At 37.0% G+C, this 23,246-nt stretch overlaps 1 protein-coding gene across 1 annotated transcript in view; it reads left to right on the forward strand.

Moving 5' to 3' along the window:
- LOC128232879 (atrial natriuretic peptide receptor 1-like) overlaps positions 1–19,557 on the forward strand; it is a 45,766-nt gene extending 26,209 nt beyond the window's left edge. The window contains exons 12-24 of the mRNA XM_052946661.1: positions 1,508–1,604; positions 2,307–2,490; positions 3,188–3,264; positions 3,889–4,065; positions 5,636–5,807; positions 8,123–8,278; positions 9,320–9,500; positions 9,807–9,947; positions 10,487–10,610; positions 14,712–14,780; positions 15,370–15,532; positions 16,942–17,052; positions 18,168–19,557. Of these exons, the coding sequence (XP_052802621.1) occupies positions 1,508–1,604; positions 2,307–2,490; positions 3,188–3,264; positions 3,889–4,065; positions 5,636–5,807; positions 8,123–8,278; positions 9,320–9,500; positions 9,807–9,947; positions 10,487–10,610; positions 14,712–14,780; positions 15,370–15,532; positions 16,942–17,052; positions 18,168–18,544 (2,029 nt within the window). The 3' untranslated portion in view covers positions 18,545–19,557. The remainder of the gene's footprint in view (positions 1–1,507; positions 1,605–2,306; positions 2,491–3,187; positions 3,265–3,888; positions 4,066–5,635; positions 5,808–8,122; positions 8,279–9,319; positions 9,501–9,806; positions 9,948–10,486; positions 10,611–14,711; positions 14,781–15,369; positions 15,533–16,941; positions 17,053–18,167) is intronic.
- The last annotated feature ends 3,689 nt before the right edge of the window (positions 19,558–23,246 follow it).

A 23,246-nucleotide genomic window follows, 5' to 3' on the forward strand; every position in this document is an offset into this window, starting at 1 on the left:
TGGTCCATATGATGCTCTGGTAAGCTGTGGTTGATGTGTGGTGTTGATGCTGGCCACAATGGTACACATGATGTTATGGTAAGCTGTGGTTTATGTGTGGTGTTGATGCTGGCCATAGTGGTCCATATAATGCTCTGGTAAGCTGTGGTTTATGTATCGTGTTGATGCTGGCCATAGTGGTCCATATGATGTTCAGGTAAGCTGTGGTTAATGTGTGGTGTTGATGCTAGCCATAGTGGTCCATATGATGCTCAGGTAAGCTGTAGTTAATGTGTGGTATTGATGCTGGCCATAGTGGTCCATATGATGTTCAGGTAAGCTGTGGTTAATGTGTGGTGTTGATGCTAGCCATAGTGGTCCATATGATGCTCAGGTAAGCTGTAGTTAATGTGTGGTATTGATGCTGGCCACAATGGTACACATGATGCTCTGGTAAGATGTAGTTAATGTGTGGTATTGATGCTGGCCACAATGGTACACATGATGTTCATGTAAGCTGTTGTTAATGTGTTGTGTTGATGCTGGCCATAGTGGTCCATATGATGTTAAGGTAAGCTGTGGTTAATGTGTGGTGTTGATGTTAGCCATAGTGGTCCATATGATAATCAGGTAAGCTGTGGTTGATGTGTGGTATTGATGCTGGCAACAATGGTACACATGATGCTCTGGTAAGCTGTAGTTAATGTGTGTTTTTAATGCTAGCCATAGTGGTCCACATGATGCTCTGGTAAGCTGTAGTTAATGTGTGTTTTTGATGCTAGCCATAGTGGTCCACATGATGCTCTGGTAAGCTGTAGTTTGTGTGTGGTGTTGATGTTAGCCATAGTGGTCCATATGATGCTCAGGTAAGCTGTTGTTTGTGTGTGGTGTCGATGTTGGCCAAAGTGGTCCACATGATGCTCAGGTAAGCTGTAGTTGATGTGTGGTGTTGATGTTGGCCATAGTGGTCCACATGATGCCCAGGTAAGCTGTAGTTGATATGTGGTTGATGCAAGATTTAGATGGTGAGCGGTTTATAATTACGTAAGGAAATTCAACATTTAACAATTTGAGTTGACGAAACTCAAACAAAGACCCGAACCAAGTTAAATAATTTGATTTTATTTGGTTTCAGCATACGTTATTGGACTGTTAAAACAGTTTCAAATGTAAATTGGTATGATCAGTATCATTTTGCCTATGAGGATATACTTATTGATTAGTAATGACACATAATTTTAGATTCGAAAAAGTCAAGAAAGCATGATTATTTTGCCAAATCTTGCAATATTTGGTCTTCTGTTATTAACGACATTTAATTTTGCTTTACATGAATAATATTAGAGATATTTTGGACCTTAACTGACTTACGTAGCTTTTAATTAAAAAAGAGCTATTTTATATTATATTTACACAAATCATGTTTTGTTTTTGTTTCGATCATTTAAGTCAACTATAACAATGCATCAAATGATATTATCTTTCCATGATCAACCAATAGTATTTATTAAGAATGTTGTGGTTGCAGGCGTTACCGTCGACAGATGACGTTGCAAAGTATGCTGTGGCAGGTGCGCTTTGACGAGATAGACTTTGTGACCGCCCTTATGACCGGAAGTATAAGAGTAAGCCAGATTCTGCATCATCATTATGTGATGATACTCTCATTCACAACGATGTGATATTGTTAAAAAGGGACTCGCTCATGTTTTGGAACCGAGCATCCGAGAAACATGTAATTTTATGATTATTTTACTCTTTGATACTGCAATTGCAGAAAAAAAAATACAATTGATGTATTGGTTGTGTTAAAAGCGAATCCACGACGGACTAATGAACATAGAAATATTGCACCAAAACCACTCGCCCATAAGGACTCATATAAAAGCTAAACTTTAAGAGTTTTATTGAATCGTGTTACAAAGGCTATTTAAAACCCTTGGCTTCAAAGACAATATCTGAGTATATATCAACATTTGTTGAAGGGTTCCAGCCGTCAGTGTCTTAGTTTTAACACTCAAAATGATTTGCCTCACTTTGTTTCGTCATAGAAGAACGTGCATTTTACCAAACATGACCGAGCCCCTTTAAGTTTTAAAACATTTTCGAATACATGTTTATTTGATTTATTTTAAATAATAAATTGAAACCTATTATAAACTTTGAATTGTCCGAGTAATTGATTTATAAAAAAAACGTTCATATAAATGCAAAGTTTGCCTTATTTGAAAATCATATATTCAAAATATTAAAAACTGTTCTCCTGTTCTCGTGCAATGATTATGTAAGCTCGTATGGAAGTTATTCTCTATCAATCGCTTTTACAGAACAGTTTCAAAAACTTGTCAAAAAGAAAACCATCTTCAAAGACGTTAAAGCGGCGTCGAATTAACGTAACTGGTCTACCAAACATGAAGTCGATTACCGAGAACGGAAAGAAGGGTTCGCCGGAAATCACCATGAAGGCACTTGACTCTGCCTCAATGTTTGGCTCTGTTGCATTTGTTAGAGGTAAATCAATGGCTGACAAACGTAAATATACAATGTATATAAGATATGACGTGAGTGGAAATAATGACGTTTCCTGTGACTTAACTTAGAAAAGTGTTTTAAGGTCCATATCCTTGTGACTAAATTAAGAATCGAAGAAACAAATAGTTTATAAGCACAAAGCTAAGGCATTACAAGTGACACACAATATACAAATAGCGCAGACAGATCACTCGTGCATCATATCCATATCTGTTAAATAATTGCGGTTCTATGTTTTATTAGGCAATGGCAAAAATAACATGTACATGGTATTCGGAAGACTTTTTGTCCAAAGGGACGGCAGTGTTTTTTTCAAATTTTCGTTCGTTTTTTTTGTTCAATCAGCAGTCAGTAGACGAGAATTTTTGAAGTACATGTATGAAAGCATCGAACGAAATGTACCGCGCCTGACCACGTTCAATTTGATCACAATAGCAGCCAAATACTATACTATACGTTAATGTTCTTTAATGACACATGCAAAAGCTGTTTTCACTTATACTGTATAAAGGTACCTTGATGATTTTTTTATACAAGTTACTATTAATTATTAATAACAGTTACTATTGATTGTTCATAACAGGTACTTTTGATTGTTCATAACATACTAATGTTGCTTTATGATAGCATTTTTTTAATTCTTGACGTTCAAACTCTCTGTTTCTTGTCATTTCAGGAAATCTGACTTCTGTGAAACGGATGCAGATCCCTACCTTGAATCTTACAAATTGCGTATTACAACAATTGAATCAGGTATTTTTAACTAGATATGATATAAATAATTGTATTATCTTTTAAGTTTAAAAAAGTGCATGCATGTGTGTATAGTTGTTAACCTGAAATTTCTATAAATCTGCCAATATGTGTGAGTATATTCATGTCATGTTTTTTCCAGTGACAGATTGTATGATTTCAAAGGTTTATCAAAACACAAATAAAATGAAAAGTATAAATTAGATCAACGGCTGGCAAGAAATAGTAACAACCCCGAAGAACGGGATCAAATACTGCATATTTGTGTCGTTTCTTCCGACTTTTTCTCCTTCAGCTTACGGAAATAGAGCCTTCTTTCGAACTTTTCTCCTTCAGATAATGTAAATAGAGTATTCTTTCGAACTTTTCTCCCTCAGATAATGTAAATAGAGCCTTTTTTTCAAACTTTTCTCCATCAGAAAATGAAAATACAGCCGTATTTTGATCTTTTCTCCTTCAGATAATAGAAATAGAGCCTTCTTTAGACCTTTTTTGCCTACGATAACGGAAAAAAACCCTTTTGTCGATATTTTCTCCACCAGATAATGGAAATGAAGTCTTATTTTGATATTTTCTCCTTAAGATAAAGGAAATAAAACCGTCTTTCGATCTTTTCTCCTTCAGATAACGGAAATAAAGCATCAGAACTTATGTCCATTTGTTGGAGCATGTCTCGAGCCGAACCGTTTCCTGTTGCTATGGGAATACTGTGCGAAGGGCAGTCTTCAAGACGTCATTTGGAACCAGAACATCAAACTCGACCAGATGTTCATGTTTGCCCTCAGCCACGATGTTGCAAAGGTCTGTGCACAAAATAAACAATGGAAAGTGCTGAGACAAGCCCAGTATCCTAAATTTAACCAGTAACATATTTAAAGGCACACTGACCAATGTCCAATAAACACTTACCGAAAGACATACAGTATCACGTGAAAACAAACATTACAAAATTCACCAAATATTGTCCACAGTCGCTTAACGGTAATGAACTCGTGCTTTGGTGTCATATGACCTGTACAGGTTTTAGTGACATGAAAGTATTTTTTTTTTCTTCAGATTTCCAATGGAGTCACTCCTACCAACAATCTACAATAAAACTAACAATGAGTGACTGCAGTTTAACAATGTCAAAAAATTGGCTGGTAGGAGTAACCCCCTTTCATAGATCTAAAGAAAACATAAATGCTTTTCGGTTAAACGTCACAGGTCATAGGAAACAAAGCCATAAGCTGATTTCCTTCAAGGGACTGTGGGGGTTACCTCCAACAGTGGCAACAAAGGACTGGTCGATTTAACCGGTTCATTACTTAAAAATCAAAGTTATGTGTTAAAAGCCATACTTACTAAACACATTTCGGAATTGAGGTCATTTAAAAGCACACAATATGTCCGAAGTATGAAAACAGCATTTTAGGGTAAATTGATAATGTTCGTTGTAATGTTCTTTGGCAGAGAATTGCAATGAGAGTCGATTGTTTTCTTCAAATGTTTTTGTCACAGAACGTTTCAGGACAAGTTACGTCAGAAACTGCCCAAGATCTGTTAACATGCATTTGTTTGGTACGCACCGGACTAATTATCACAAGGGACATTTCTTCGTAGGGTCGACGCTCACCAAAACCAAAACAAAATCATTGTTTACAATTGAATTGAGTAATACTTAAAAATATCCGAAAATCGAGAACTTTGTCAGTCAATTCATTCTACAAAGTCTAGTCAATGAATAGGGGTTCTATTGTTCTTAAACTGATAGTAATTAGAATAATGCTAATTTCTCTTTGGTAAACAACACATATTTCTTTCCAATTCGTCATTTTGAAAGCATTTGATAATTGTCAAATACTTGGCGTTTAGTCTCTCACAGCACTTAATAACTGGATATCGTCCATGAATGATTACATTAAAAACTTGATGATAAATCAGAGCTAAATGTCAACCTTACTCCTATCCTCACGTTTTTATTGAATTCATCAAATCTATTACTTTGGTAGTAGTTTAAGTACCTGTTCAAACTGAGAACATGAAATTTGTAGATTCATTTTTATGTCCTATGAGATGATAAGCAAAACATGTAAAAGGAAATAATTGGATAATTTTCGTGTGTCAACTCTTAATTAATCAAACAAACAACCTTGGCCCAATAAAGCGTTAAAACCACTTTATGTCACTATTATATGAACATATTTTGCAATGGGAGTTGTCAAATTTAAGATGTAGCATTCCAAGCGAATATTCCCTGCCTGTAGATTCAAAGAATAAACATACAAGTATATTTAGGACAGTTATTTATGAATCCCATTAAGAAAACTGTACTGATATTAAGATACATTTGAATCGCACAAATTTAATGTATTTATAACTCTCTATACAGGGCCTTGAACTATTGCACAAGAGCGCCATACATTTCCACGGGAACCTGCGCAGCACCAACTGTGTGGTGGACAGCCGATGGACGTGCAAACTGACTGACTTCGGTGTCCCGACAATTCGAGAGATGGAGAAAGTTGCAGCTCAACAGGCTAATAAGGATCCACCCTGGGAAAGTAGGTCATTTTCGTCATTTCCCTGGTACAAAAGGTCACTTTCGTAATTATCCATAGATAGTAGGTCACTTTCGTAACTTCCTCATAGCTTACACTTTCCTATTTAAGTTTCCAATGGAAACTTCAGGGACAAGCCGAGAGAGTGACAAAGACTTTACTTATAACCCATATCAGATATATCAAAAAAACAGCCTAACAAACGACTACGCCGTATCATTTGGGCCAACATCGCTTTGTACTAGTTGGCATGCATATTTAATAGATGTGCAACTCTATATATGGAGGCGTACCTACATATAATTCAGAGAAGCACCGATTAGTTTGGAATTTCTTAATATAGATGTGTACCTTTAAACTTGAATGAGGTTCACTTCTACAATTAGATGTGCACATATATGCTTTTGAATAAATGCTACATCACAAACGACAGCAAATGTCGATTTAGAAGACAGCTAATGAGTGAATTCAATCACTCTTGAGTCTGTGTCCAAAGGTTCTGAGAGTGAAAATGCACGTGCCACCGCTTAATCCCATGTTTCGTTATCGCCGGTATGTACGATGTGGTTTTGGAGAAACATTAAATTTTGTTTGCATTATCACAAATATGCAGTGCACATTTATCAAATACAGCTTTGTTCGATTATGAATTTATGTTTTATTTTTACTACTTAAAAACAGGATCATAAGTGATTAATGCCTTATTTCGGTGAAATATATGATTGTTTGTCAAGGATATATCAAATTTGAAATATATGATTGTTTGTCAAGGATATATCAAATTTGAAAAAAAAAAGAGAAAAAAAAGGAATTTTCCTGGAAACATTATTGTTGTCATTTCCAACTTAATGTGCATTTGGGATTAATTGTTTCGCGTTGGTATATTAATAAATGTCAATCTAGCTTGCAAAACTACTAAAACAGTCTTATTCATGATAAAACTGTCTAGAAAGGATATATTGCAAGCGTAACTAGTTTCAATAGAAGTTGGAGACCGAAGTTACAAAAATACAAGCTTTTATGACAGTACAATATCTTTAGTTGTTTATCGAAAACAGAGGCAAGTCCTGGCATCGAAGTAAGAGGGGGCGTATCTTAGGGGCACAACCTTTTAACATTCCCCCTTCTTTCAGAACTCTTTATAGTTTGAGATGTTGGCAGGGGGATTTTTTAACAATGTATGGTCCGAAATGTTGATTTTGAGCGTATTGTATTGCTTTTTCTCTGCGAAACTGACATAAAAGGGAAACTGTTAATAAATGATATTGCATTAAATTATTTAAAACCTGTATATGGGTTCTATTTTGCGTACTTCGTATTTGAATTTAAAATCTATTTGAGTCGTTCATAGTTTTACGTTAACGTCTCGGTGTGGTCAGTATGACCACTTGGGATCTAAACTGGATGATCACGTAACTAGACTCATATACATTCTATGACAGTCTTTTATGATTTGAACATTAAACATTGAAACCCCCAAAAGACAAACGGACAAGACATAAAAAGACGCCCTATTCAGTTCGAGACTTTTTTGTAAAACAACGGGGACATGCCAAGTAGGCTATACTTAACCCAATCGGAACACCCCGGCCACCTCCGCCGTACGACGAACCTCGGATGTAAAAGTAGTTCGTCATAATATTCATAATAATAATAATAATAATAATAATAATAATAATAATAATAATAATAATAATCAATTGCAGTATTCTAACGTGCATTGTATTACTTAGTTCAAAATCATTCCTAGTGAAGTGTTTTATTGCATAAATCAGATTCCTAAGACTACAGTCCTTAGGCTTAACTGCTTAATCAAAATTACTACGCGACCTACTTGCAGTGTAGTTGAATGTAAACAAATCTGACATTGTAAACCTTGTAAACAATCAGTATACATCTGAGGTTGTTTCGAAGGCAAATGGCCGAGATGCTCCGATTGAATTTAATTAAGAAACCATTTATAGGCACAAGGATCAACGGAAAGCAGAAATTAGTCTAAACAGTTTACAACGATTGTTAAGACAGTAAAGAAAAATATACTAAGCCACTGTCGTTGCATGATGTTGCACGAGTGCGTGATCATGTATTTATTGGGGAAACCGAAGTACCCTACTTATCCGGCTTGGTGACCTGTAACACTCACATGGGCCTAAGCCGAGATTCCAGGTCGCTTTGGTGAGAAGCGATTGCGCTAACCACTGTGCTAACAGGACAAGATGTAAATGATAGACATACACCGCCACAAGACAACATACATATAAAACACAAGTACTAAAGATCGTTATTAGTACGTGTTGATTTCATCTGATTTCTTTCAGAGTTGCAATGGATGGCACCAGAGTGTTTACGAGAGGAGAGGAAGGAAAAATGTGTTGACCGTCAGAAGGTCGACATCTACGCCCTAGGAATAATCCTGAAGGAGGTGTTTACACGGTCCGGGCCTTACAGCGAGTACCCATTCCTTGAATCAAACGGTATGTTCTCATCGGAACACCTCTGCCATTATTCAAAAGATCTGACCTATTTAAGAACGGTGATTTAAAACTGGTTGATTGAAAACGTGTTGAATGTGTTTTCAAACGTCAGGGGACACATTTAATGTTTTAGAGAAGTAGAGGAATTATACCCGGCGTCCTGAAAGTTAATTTCTTTATATCTAGTTTCAAGTTACTCGAAAGCGTAAATAAGTCACGAATCAAAATCAACCAGTTGAGTATATTGTTGGTGTGTTCCCACTTTCCCAACCGCTAATTTTCCTATAGAAATTGAGGTTGGGGTTGGGGTTTGGGAGATGTATTGTGTGTTGTTGCCGGAGATTGCCGAGTTATTACGATTGGGTATGTTCGTGTACTACGTGGTATGGTTTTCTTTATGTTAGGGTTGTGACATGAGTTGATATTAAAACATGCAAAAGCAGATACTTTAATAATCCTTACTTCATCTTATTCGTTTTAACCATTGCGGGAAAGTTGTTCTCTGATTTATTCTCTCTAGAACTAAACAAATAACATTACATTTGTTATCGTTATCCACTCGTCAATTGTAACCACGCCCCCCCCCCCCCCCCCTGCGGGTATACCGGCGGGGATAGCGGGAGAAATGGACTGTGTTTTTACTTTCCAGAGGGGGGAGGGGGCTGCAATGCCAAGTGAATGCGGTGGTTTTATGTTCACGCCGAAATTTACGGGAAATGGGCCGTGACTTTGTGCCTGGAAATACCCCTTCTTTTAAGAGGATTTGTCCACGAACGGGATTTGTCCGCGTTTTAGCCAAGCTTGTTCCGGAGGTAAACTAAATCTTGCGATATTTTTTTAAAAAGATGGTGTTTCATCCTGATCATCTCTGAATTAACCTAAGATGTCTCCGGGGCGCGGAGGCATTTAACGGGGATTTTATCAGCAGTTTGTCCTCGCTATTCCCCAGACCTGGGGAGGTGGGGGGGCTTGGTAACAATGGTAAAAATGGACTGCATTATTCGTAGACATGGTTACCATTATCTTAATTTCGATTTTCAGAAATTGTGGAGAAGATTAAATGCCATGTGAAGGGAGAGCGACCATTTCGTCCGATGCTGTCGTTACAATTGCGGCAGCATACGGAACTCACGTCGTTGATCGAGGACTGTTGGAGCGAGGACCCATCAAGTCGCCCGAATGCCAATAGGGTCCTCAAACAACTCAACAAAATTAACCCACAGTAAGACTTGCTTTATTTGCCTGATAAATATATTGTACAAACTTTGATAGCATCCACTTAGCTTAAATATTAATGTTAGTAATATTTGTATGGTTTTTTTGTTATGTTTTTAAAACTAATTCAATACTGACATGGTAGCCGAATTTGAATGTATTTGAAGTATATAAAAGTGTTATTTTTTCAATTAATTCTAACACAAATGGTAAGCATTCAAATATGGAAAACGTTGGTACTTGTGTGGTTAAGATGGTCAGTTAAAGAAAAGAAGTTTAATCGCAAATTGTGATATCCTGTCTTTCATTTCAGGAATCTGAATATGATAGACAACATGATTGTGATGCTGGAGAAGTACGCAAACCACCTGGAGGACCTTGTAGCGGAAAGGACGAGCGAGTTGGATGCTGAGAAGGCCAAAACAGAAAACCTCCTGTATCGCATGCTACCACAGTGAGTCTATATGCATATACTGGTCTCTTTAAAATGCGGTTACAGAAAATGACACCAATGGGTCATATTCATTTTAATGCAGTTAAATGACCCCCCGCCCCTCGTTGTGGAAATGGTTGAACATTGAATAACGGTGTGAATAATCTAATCTAGAGCTAATTATTTTAGGAAAAAAATAATATTATTGATATATTTAAAATGATGATAAAACACTATGACAATGTTATTATTGTATACATACCTTATCGAAACGTTTTAAAAGGTATATATCTCTTCATATTATAAATATACCAGAGCTGAAAAATAATTGTATTAAGCTGTAAGCTATATATAAATACAGATTCAGCCTGTCAATGTTTTACTTCTCTTCGATTGTTAATCTACGGGATGCATCCGCCATGTACTAGTATCAAGAATTTTAATAAGATTTCAAAATGTTAACATATATATATTTACTATAGCTATCATCTAAACTAGGTCATTTACATACTATTACTGTTGAAAATTCTGTGCATCAAGTAAATGATTTTGTACTTCAGAACTGTCGCGGAAGAATTGAAATTGGGTCGACCAATCAAAGCTGAACATTTCGACGAATCAACACTATACTTCTCAGATATTGTCGGCTTTACTTCAATATGTTCAAACAGCACACCTATCGAGGTGAGTCTAACTATTCCAACAGCAGGCATTTCAAGGTAAAACATAGGTACATACAACACGTTTTCATTTATTACAACAGCACATCAATCGAGGAAGGGTCATCTTTTCCTACAGCACGCGTATCGAGGTAGGTTAAACTATCCCCCCACAGCACGCCTATCGAGGATGTCCATCTTTTAAAACAGCAAGCATGTATGTTCCAACAGAACACTTAGTTTCATCTGAGCTATGTTCCAACAGCACACCTATCTATGTAGGTTCATCTGAGCTATGTTCCAACAGAACACCTATCGAGGTAGGTTCATCTGAGCTATGTTCCAACAGCAAACATATCGAGGTAGTTTCATCTGAGCTATGTTCCAACAGCACACCTATCGAGGTAGGTTCATCTGGGCTATGTTCCAACAGCACACCTATCGAGGTAGGTTCATCTGAGCTATGTACCAACAGCACACCCATCGAGTTAGGTTCATCTGCGCTATGTTTCAACAGCACACCTATTGAGATAGGTTCATCTGAGCTATGTTTCAACAGCACACCTATCGAGGTAGGTTCATCTGAGCTATGTACCAACAGCACACCCATCGAGTTAGGTTCATCTGCGCTATGTTTCAACAGCACACCTATTGAGATAGGTTCATCTGAGCTATGTTTCAACAGAACACCTATCGAGGTAGGTCAGTCTGCGCTATGTTCCAACAGCACACGTATCGAGGTAGGTTCATCTGCGCTAGGTTTCAACAGCACACGTATCGAGGTAGGTTCATCTGCGCTATGTTTCAACAGCACACCTATCGAGGTAGGTTCATCTGCGCTATGTTCCAACAGCACACCTATCGAGGTAGGTTCATCTGCGCTATGTTCCAACAGCACACCTATCGAGGTAAGTTCATCTAAGCTATGTTCCAACAGCACACCTATCGAGGTAGGTTCATCTGCGCTATGTTTCAACAGCACACCTATCGAGGTAGGTTCATCTGAGCTATGGTTCAACAGCACACCTATCGAGGAAGGTTCATCTGCGCTATGTTTCAACAGCACACCTATCGAGGAGGGTTCATCTGCGCTATGTTTCAACAGAACACCTATCGAGGTAGGTTCATCTGCGCTATGTTTCAACAGAACACCTATCGAGGTAGATCAGTCTGCGCTATGTTCCAACAGCACACTTATCGAGGTAGGTTCATCTGCGCTATGTTTCAACAGCACACCTATCGAGGTAGGTTCATCAGCGCAATGTTCCAACAGCACACCTATCGAGGTAGGTTCATCTGCGCTATGTTTCAACAGCACACCTATCGAGGTAGGTTCATCTGAGCTATGTTTCAACAGAACACCTATCGAGGAGGGTTCATCTGAGCTATGTTCCAACAGCACACCTATCGAGGTAGGTTCATCTGAGCTATGTTCAAACAGCACACTTATTGAGGTAGGTTCATCTGAGCTATGTTCCAACAGCACACCTATCGAGGTAGGTCAGTCTGCGCTATGTTCCAACAGCACACCTATCGAGGTAGGTTCATCTGAGCTATATTTCAACAGCACACCTATCGAGGTAGGTTCATCTGCGCTATGTTCCAACAGCACACCTATTGAGGTAGGTTCATCTGCGCTATGTTTCAACAGCACACCTATCGAGGTAGGTTCATCTGCGCTATGTTTCAACAGCACACCTATCGAGGTAGGTCAGTCTGCGCTATGTTCCAACAGAACACCTATCGAGGAGGGTTCATCTGCGCTATGTTCCAACAGCACACCTATCGAGGTAGGTTCATCTGCGCTATGTGTCAACATCACACCTATCGAGGTAGGTTCATCTGAGCTATGTTTCAACAGCACACCTATCGAGGTAGGTTCATCTGCGCTATGTTTCAACAGCACACCTATCGAGGTAGGTTCATCTGCGCTATGTTTCAACAGCACACTTATCGAGGTAGGTTCATCTGGGCTTTGTTCAAACAGCACACCTATCGAGGAAGGTTCATCTGAGCTATGTTTGAACAGCACACCTATCGAGGTAGGTTCATCTGCGCTATGTTCCAACAGCACACCTATTGAGGTAGGTTCATCTGGGCTATGTTTCAACAGCACACCTATCGAGGAAGGTTCATCTGCGCTATGTTTCAACAGCACACCTATCGAGGAAGGTCAGTCTGCGCTATGTTCCAACAGAACACCTATCGAGGAGGGTTCATCTGCGCTATGTTCCAACAGCACACCTATCGAGGTAGGTTCATCTGCGCTATGTTTCAACATCACACCTATCGAGGTAGGTTCATCTGAGCTATGTTTCAACAGCACACCTATCGAGGTAGGTTCATCTGCGCTATGTTTCAACAGCACACCTATCGAGGTAGGTTCATCTGCGCTATGTTTCAACAGCACACTTATCGAGGTAGGTTCATCTGGGCTTTGTTCAAACAGCACACCTATCGAGGAAGGTTCATCTGAGCTATGTTTGAACAGCACACCTATCGAGGTAGGTTCATCTGCGCTATGTTTCAACAGAACACCTATCGAGGTAAGTTCATCTGGGCTTTGTTCCAACAGCACACCTATCGAGGAAGGTTCATCTGCGCTATGTTCCAACAGCACACCTATCGAGGTAGGTTCATCTGCGCTTTGTTCCAACAGCACACCTATCGAGGTAGGTTCATGTGCGCTATGTTTCAACAGCACACCTATCGAGGTAGGTTCATCTGGGCTTTGTTCCAACAGCACACCTATCGAGGAAAGTTCATCTGCGCTATGTTTCAACAGCACACGTATCGAGGAAGGTTCATCTGCGCTTTGTTCCAACAGCACACCTATCGAGGTAGGTTCATCTGCGCTATGTTTCAACAGCACACCTATCGAGGTAGGTTCATCTTAGCTATGTTCCAACAGCACACCTATCGAGGTAGGTTCATCTGAGCTATGTTCCAACAGCACACCTATCGAGGTAGGTTCATCTGGGCTTTGTTCCAACAGCACACCTATCGAGGAAGGTTCATCTGCGCTATGTTTCAACAGCACACGTATCGAGGAAGGTTCATCTGCGCTTTGTTCCAACAGCACACCTATCGAGGTAGGTTCATCTGCGCTATGTTTCAACAGCACACCTATCGAGGTAGGTTCATCTTCGCTATGTTCCAACAGCACACCTATCGAGGTAGGTTCATCTGAGCTATGTTCCAACAGCACACCTATCGAGGTAGGTTCATCTGGGCTTTGTTCCAACAGCACACCTATCGAGGTAGGTTCATCTGCGCTATGTTTCAACAGCACACCTATCGAGGTAGGTTCATCTGCGTTATATTTCAACAGCACACCTATCGAGGAGGGTTCATCTGAGCTATGTTCCAACAGCACACCTATCGAGGAAGGTTCCTCTGAGCTATGTTTCAACAGCACACGTATCGAGGTAGGTTCATCTGCGCTATGTTTCAACAGCACACGTATCGAGGAAGGTTCATCTGCGCTTTGTTCCAACAGCACACGTATCGAGGTAGGTTCATCTGCGCTTTGTTTCAACAGCACACCTATCGAGGTAGGTTCATCTGCGCTATGTTTCAACAGCACACCTATCGAGGTAGGTTCATCTGCGCTATGTTTCAACAGCACACGTATCGAGGAAGGTTCATCTGCGCTTTGTTCCAACAGCACACCTATCGAGGTAGGTTCATCTGCGCTATGTTTCAACAGCACACCTATCGAGGTAGGTTCATCTGCGCTATGTTTCAACAGCACACCTATCGAGGTAGGTTCATCTGCGCTATTTTTCAACAGCACACCTATCGAGGTAGGTTCATCTGCGCTTTGTTCCAACAGCACACCTATCGTTCATATATCATAAATCATTTGAGTTTCATTATTTAATTCTCATTCAAGAGTTTATTAATTTGATGCTTAAAACAATAATTTACAGAGCAGTATATGGTTATGAGAAGATTTTGATTCAAAGTATTTAACATTAGTCATAAATATAAGCAAATCACCCGTCTGATTGCATTAAGGAACTTCCGAAATCTATAAAAAATTATATCTTTTTTGCATATTTTGTTTTCAAAACATATTTTTCATGAAGCTGTTGAATTTAAATATAATTCTCGACTTTTTCAGGTGGTTAATTTATTAAACAGTCTCTACACTCTCTTTGACGATATAATCACCAGATATGACGTGTATAAGGTAAGTTTTTCTCAAGCAATTGAGGCGAATAAGAATAGACATATTCATGCTTGTTGACTTTTTAACTACACATTCTGGTTACGTTGCTGGTGACAAAACAGATCAATCAATTGTTTTATGTGATAGCAGTTTTACAGGAGTTTTCTTAATACACCTTATTGAATAATTAAACATCACATTTTAAGGTCTATGTATAGGTAAGTGTTTGTTAATATGCATGAATCAAATAAATCGTTATCAGGCCTGGAGCAGTTTAATATATGTATATTAACAAAAAATGTGTTCAACTTTATATTTTGTCCAATGAGAATGCGGTTTTTTTTAAGTTTTCCAATACATTTATTTCAGTAAATCAGCAATCACCCGTTATTGATTTTAATCAGGTGAAGCGGTAGAAATAAAAAAAAATATCGTCCCGTCCAACCTATATTGTGCACCTTTAAAGCAGATATTAGATAAACCTTATTAAAATCATTAATGGAAGAATGCTGATTTACCAAACATAAACCTATGAAGAATTTGAAAAATACTGCCATTCTGTTTGATAAGTTTTATACATGTACATCAAATACTGCAATAACCACTATAGGTAGAAACCATTGGCGATGCGTACATGATCGCCAGCGGTTTACCGAAGCGGAACGGAAAGAAACACATACAGGAAGTAGCCGACTGCGCCCTGGACATCCTCGCGTCCATATCCACATTCTGCATCCCTCACCAGCCCGACCAGAGGGTCAGGATTAGAGTAGGTATGTGTGAAAATAAAGTCAATGTATCGAATTCTAAAGATACACAATATATTTGATGCATTTCTTATTTTTAATGCATTTATAATCATGTTTAACTCATTTGACCTTAATGATAAAAACAAAACAAACATATGATTTGGTTACAGTTAATACAATATTAGTCCTATTAATGTTTTTTAATTAATAGCGTGACCACAAATTCCCAATTTAAAAAGCGCTAGTATTTTATGCACACATAAAATTCTTTATGTCATTGTGCAACGAATATTTCATTAGCAGTGCCTTTATCAGTCAGCTGACCGCGATCAGCCAATCGGGAGATTTGTTAAGGCACGCGGGCTTATCAGGTCACTTGACCTCTCATGTGATCTCTGTTAACCAATCTTCAGCCATCTCATTTGCTTACTTCGGCATAGTAGAAGCGTTCGACAATTTGGTTTAATGTTTTCAACTAACCACCACCTCCATCTCCTCCACCTCTTTTTTTCTTGAAAAAAGGAATTTGGTTGTCTAGGGTGCCGCACATTTTACTTTGTATCATTTGATTCATTATGACTTGTGTTTCATTAAAATGTATTATTTCCCTGTTTATACATGTACTGCCATAATATAACGTTATTTACAACTTTGTATTTCTCTGTTTATCATAACGGGGGCGGTTTACCAACCCAGATATTGTATCACGGGAAACATAACGTAACACTAAATGTCAACCTATTTTTATTGACTTTGATTTTATTTTATGGCATTTTGAATAAATGCCAATAATCAATTAACGCAGTGTTTCTTGTTTCTTTTCCTACATACATTACTAGTTGAACCGGCTTGCGGTCGACTTTACTACCTAATAAGTGTACAATATATATGAAAAGCGCTAGAGCATTTTATTGCTTGTACTTTTATCTGTCTTCTGAATCATATGCATTTTGTATCATTAAAGTCAAACGAGTTAAACACGATAATGCATTAAAATATTAGTTTTTTGTGCATAATTAAACCTATAATGTGCGTCTTTAAAATGAATTCGATGTTCTTCAGTTTTACCATATGTTTTTCTTCAAAATATATATATCAAACATTGCAACAGTGTATGTCATACTAGTAAATACATGGTAATATTTCCAAAGGGGTTACATAAATATGTTTTTAAAGACAGAATATTTGAGATGTGTAATGCTATTTGTCTGTCCATTTGAATTTAAGAGTTTGAGCTGTTTACCATGTAACAATACCAAATTAAGAGTGTTGTTATTGTTTTTTTTTCCTGTAATTCTTATACAGTTTTTAATTTATAGTTAGATACAATGTTTAATGGACAGCTGGTTCTTATGTAAGGAAGCATCTCAGTTTTATTTTGTTTCAACCGGACGCTTAACCAAATGACAAAAGCCATGTTGTTCAAATTGCAGGTATTCACTCTGGCCCGGTTGTTGCTGGCGTTGTTGGTTTAGCGATGCCGAGGTACTGTTTGTTTGGAGACACGGTCAACACGGCATCCAGGATGGAGTCAACTGGACTGCGTAAGTATTAGACATGGTCCTTATGGTAGAACATAAGTTAAACTTAAATTTAATCAGGTTTTATTGCGATGGATAGCTCCTTGAGACTCAGCCATGATATTTTGAACCTATTTTGTCGTTGCTGCAGACGTTTTCTTTTCTATATCTCCAGCAACTTGCGGGCAATAGGTTTAATTATTGGAAACAATACATCATTGATAGCAATGTTGTTAATTTATACCGTTAAATAAACCGAAACGCCTCACTATCTCATGCATGTAGCAAAAAATATAGAAATAAGAAATGCATTGTGTTTATCATAATTTATGATTTCATTTTTACCTTATTCTATTTTAGTGCACGATTTTTTTTTTCTGAAACATCTTAATAATTAAATTCGATATTCTTTATTATTGTCTGTATGTCAGCATTTTTATTGCTGTGTATAAAGTAGTGTTTCTTATTTGTTTTGTTGTGACTGTCATAACTGTTTACAGCAGCAATGTCTTTATATAAAACATAACGCATTAACGACATTATTGTTCATTTTCGGCGTATCTGTATAAGACGGAGTTTGACTTAGATTTTAGATCAGTCAAGTATTATATATAGAGCCCGGTGTGCAATTACACAACAAATAAAACGTTTTGATTGGGTTATATATCAAGCTTGAATGCACGAAATGGGTGTGTCTTGAATATATAAATCACTTTTTTAAGAAGACTTTAAGATTTTATTGTATTTCATAATATTCACTATGTTATTGACAAAAGATAAGACCTTTCGGCCTGTTTTTCAAAGATTCTCATAGACCGCCGAGCACCAAGTATTGTTCGACACTCATACCATACATTGTAGCGCAATATGCTGTCGATCAATAATATAACAACATTGTTGTTTTAAATAAACTATAGTATATATATACAAGAAGAATCTTCACCATACCACCATATATACACATTTATTTCTGTCAATCAACTGCTGTGCTATTATGAGTTTATTTTTATTTCAACATACCTCAAACATCATTACAAGCCTTATTATGTTTTGGATGTTCCTTACTGAATATGTACACAAAAGTGCACGAAGCATTGAACTAAAACGTTAATTGTTTTTTTTACATTTCCATTTTACAGCATTGCGGATCCATTTGAGCTCACACTCAAAAGAGGCATTGGATGCATACCCCGGGTACCATCTGATCTGTCGGGGTGAGGTTGCAGTAAAGGGAAAAGGGCACATGAGGACATACTTACTTTGTGGTCGGGACGGATTTAAAAAAGAATTGCCATACTCAGAGCAATATGACAATTGTGAAAACTTGAATTTTCGAGCCTCTGTGACGTCATTGAATTCTATGGCGTCATTGATTTCCGGGGCGTCATCAAGTTTCACAACATGTCCGTCCTTGGAGTTCGCACATAAAGCATCTCAAGTGTCTACATTCTCCGAAGACTTGGACGAAAAGTACAAATCAAAACAAACCAGTATTTTGGAGGTGACGTGTTTGTGACCTACAAAACAACGCAATAACAACGTCATTTCGCAAATCCATTTTCAATGGATATGAGATACATTTGCACCGACACAGTTCCATACGCCAACGGATATATTATGTGGAAAGCTTATTTATAATAAGAAAAGGGCGTTTTGACTCTCTACTTTGGAAAATGAAAGACAGCAAGGGAACTATTACACGAGTGTTTGCTGAACAGTTTACAATTGCCGGTGAAAGTTATTGACATGTGATGTATTATGCAATGCAATGTAATCAGTAGAGCTATGGTGTGTATTTCTTAAGTAGAAATGATTGATAGTTGATTTTGCGATATATTTAAGCTATTAGTGTACATGGTGAGATGCAATATATTTAAAAGCCCTACAATAGACTGTGTTACAGTCTTAATCAAACTAATGTAAAATATTTCGCTCATGTACAAAACATGTATTTATGATGCATTATTATGTATATTATGTTCTTTTCACAATCCTTATTCACGTAATGTGCTTTAAGACTACTTTATTTATATTGTGATATTCACTGTACGCTTCCACGCTGATTTGTTTTCACGGACTACTTTTTGAGCGTATTTGTGAATACATCTATAAATTCTAGATAAACTACAAGAACAAGTGGCTAACTGGTAATGTTTGGATAGACTAATTAAAGTCGTACTTGGCTTACTTAACCCATTAAGCCAAACCTAATAAAATTGTCCTTAAACGTGTACGTAGGAACTACCTTTCTCGATGAAATAAAATTAAATTGATTATTACTATATGCATTTCAAGTCCAGACAATTGAAATATTTCAATGATATCTGACGGTCATTAAAACAACTTATAATTTATTTGTCATATTTCATTATGGCATAAATAATAATGTAACACGTGTTATAGTTTTACCAATGCTGCAATGCATGGTTGTTTTCCTAATAACTGTTATGTTGTACATTTGTTTTTGATGTTGTTTATGACTATGTCCTACTTGCAATGCATTCTTTGATAATAAACCTTGAAAATTCACCTATGTCTAGTCGTTCATTTTACGTTACATAATAACAACGCTTGTTTGAGTCATAAGTTTCTGAAATCACTGTTGTTGAATGGTGTGTACCTAGATATTGCAATAAACAAATGGCAGCCTGGTTTCTCCGTTAACTGATGGGAAATATTCTTTAGCTGTCATTATCCTCGAAAATGTTGCCAGCCAAATTTAATAAAAGGTTCGGGAAAATGTTACATTACTTATTCAAACCATGTTGATTTCGACAGTTCACGGTCACTGCATAACAGTCTTGTTCCAAATAGGAATACAGATCATTCATTTATTCCTCCATTTCAGTCGAGAATTATGACTGACAAAGAATTGATATTTAAAAGTACAGTAGACACATTGAACCAAAGAGCTACATTTACAACAAACAAACAAACAAAATAAGTAAGCAGAAAGTCAATGGGTGTATTTGAGGGATAGCGCTTATTTCACCTTTGAAGGTCTTTCTTATATGCTTCGCTGCAATAATGTTAAGCAAGTTCGTACTTGTTCTACGCTGGCATATTGTATGCAAGAATGTAGAATAGTTCAATTAATAATTAAATGTTTTAGAATTGCGGCTCATTAGTGTATGAAAACATTTAGCTAGAAAAAAGAAAGTGAAGGACTTCACAATTATCCGTGTACCAAGTGTGTTCATGCGCAGATGAACCGCAATTCTAAGATATTCAATGTTTATATTTACACCGGTAAAATCGCTGAAAAAACCGCTTCCAAGATGATTGAACTTAGTACAAACTCTGCCGTTTGGACAGCGGCCCCTTGATTGACGTCACTTCACTGGTTACCGAACACTAGCATATTTTCCTAAACTGCGTTCGCGTTTGCCTTCGTTAATTAAACTATTCAAGCAGATCAATAAGTTGTTGTAATTATTTAGTAAAGACATTACTTTACAGTCGCCAAATTTGAATTTTAGACGAAAATTGATTTCACGTGCGAACGTTCTACGGGCCGCAAAACGATAAACGATAATCGGCCCGGGCCGGAAAACTGATAATCGCCATTTCATCCAAATAATCACGAAAACCCGGCAGAAATATGTTACATGTACTATATTTTGTAATGAATACTCGATTTTAGAAGATCCTACTAATTTGTAAACGTAATGGATAATTATTTGAAAACTAAATATATGGATTGATTGCAATACTTCGTGTAATTATACTGTATGAAGGCAGACACGCACGCTTGCAACTTCACAGCACGAACACACGATATGTGATGCGACCAATCATTAAATTAACATTTTTTAAGAGTTCAATATCATCCATTGCTTGATTTGACAGCTACAGGTAAGATTGGAATGTTGACAATTTCAAGACGACAGCACAAATAACATCTACATTATAAACGGCATGGTATAAAAAAGCAGCAAAATTTAATGTATGAGACTATAGTAATTAATCAGACATTATGTAATACCAATTGCGAACATTCAGTGGATGAATGGTAACTGCAATGGTTTATACCGAAATACATTTATAGACTTAATAAATTTATATTACAGTCATCCAAATAGCAAACCTAAGATTTAGGCCAATTTGAAATATAGATCATACACGAAGTCATGCTTTGGAAGGAATGAGTCTACAGTTTACGCACTGGATAGTTTCTTAGGCGTATTTATGTAAAAAAATCTTACGATTGCAGGACTTTTATTTTTGCAGGCTCAAAGTCATAAAATATGAAATGGGCATATGGTAACAATTTGTTACGAAGAACTTCCGTCAACATTTGTTAAAATTGTTTCTCGGTCCTATGCTTAATTGCAAACAGATTACGATTAAAACGAGGACCACCACAGAAGTTGAATGATGATGTGAATAGAAAAGTAAGACTGTTATATTTGTGCATAGCTATGCTATTTTAAAGGATTCTTAGATTTCGTATATTCGTTATTTAATAGCTTTTAGTTTTTTTAATATTGTTGAATGATGTGTACCTAGACACTGTTTTTAAACCAATGACAGCCTGGTTTCTCCGTTAACTGACGGGAAATATTCTTTAGCTGTCATTTTTATATTGAAAATGTCGTCAGCCAATTTTAATAAAAGATTCGGGAAATATGTTATATTACTTATTCAAACCATGTTGATTTTGACTGTTCACGGTCACTGCATAACAGTCTTGTTCCAAATATATATACAGATTATTCTTTTATTCCTCCATTTCAGTCGAGAATTATGACTGACAAAGAAGTGATATTTACAAGTACAGTAGACACGGCGAAACAAATAGCAACATTAACAGAAATTAATTAACAAATATTAAGAAATAAGCAGAAAGTCAATGAGTGTATGTCAATTCAATTCAATTCAATTCAATACTTTATTGCCTCCAATAATGAAGATAGGAAAATACATATATGATAGACGAAACACATACAAAGGTATTTGGTGAATAAACATACATTTATATACAGATAAGATGAATATAAACTATTGTTAAATGGTTATATATGAACGACATTAATAAAAAATAAGCAAATATACAAGGTGAAATAAGGAAATATACAAGGTGATGAATATGTTAAATACATTAACGAAACGAAACAGAAGGAATTTTAATGAACACCGAATTAATTATGTTAACAGTAGAGAAAAACAAAACACACACACTATATAACAATTGTGCAATATCCAGTCGATATACCGCTTTATCCACCTTTGAGAGTCATTCTAAAAGGTTTCGCTGCAAAAATGTTTAGCAATTTCGTAATTGTTCCTCGCTAGCATATTGGATGCAAGTATGTAGAAGAGTTCAATAAATGATTGAATGTTTTAGAATTGCGGGTCATAAGTGTATGAAACCATCTGGCCAGATAACAATCAGTGAAGGACTTCACAATTATTCGTGTACTGACCAAATGTGTTTAGATACAAATGAACCGCAATTATAAAATATTTTATAATTATATTTACACTCATTACTCTTCGGGTCAATCTGCTAAAAATAACGCTTCTAAGATGATTGAACTAAGTTCAAATTCTGCTGTTTGGATAGCCCCTTGATTGACGTCACTTGTTTCATCGTCGTCACATACAGTTTCTCGCCAGGAAACATCATTTGTTTAATCACAAACGTCGTTTTATTATGGTCAGAGGTATTCCGATAATATTGCGTTCATGAGAATATATTTACACTCTTTAAGGCTTTAATTCAGACAATGTGACGTTCATAGGGCCTATCACGCAAAGGGTAATCGTTTCATTGTTAATTTTACTCATTCGCGAGCGCAACGTCATTTCATCAATGCTTTCCTACGTTACACTTATCGGCTGCTTATTTATACGAATGTCCATTTGCCGGAAACCTTCATTTTCGGATTGATCGGGATTTATTCCTGCGTTTATGCTGTATGAACGCAGTATGGCACGCGCACACATTCCATGTAGCGCGCCAGCGCTTCTTTGTCATTTGCTCGATTGCCCTGCTGCGTTCATACAGCATTAACGCAAGAAAATATGCGATCAGTACTTATATTTACATTTAAGATAATTACTCATTAAGATTAAAAATAAGCAATTTCTTCAGCAATTGAGTGTTCGTTCTTAAAGAAATGTAACCGACAACATACGCTTGTATAGGAAGATTGGCTGGTTTTAATAACGCCGAATATCTTTGGTTAAATGACGGCACGCTAACCCAATCCGAG

This window comes from Mya arenaria, chromosome 4 (genome assembly GCF_026914265.1).
Source record: "Mya arenaria isolate MELC-2E11 chromosome 4, ASM2691426v1".
NCBI lineage: Eukaryota > Metazoa > Mollusca > Bivalvia > Myida > Myidae > Mya > Mya arenaria.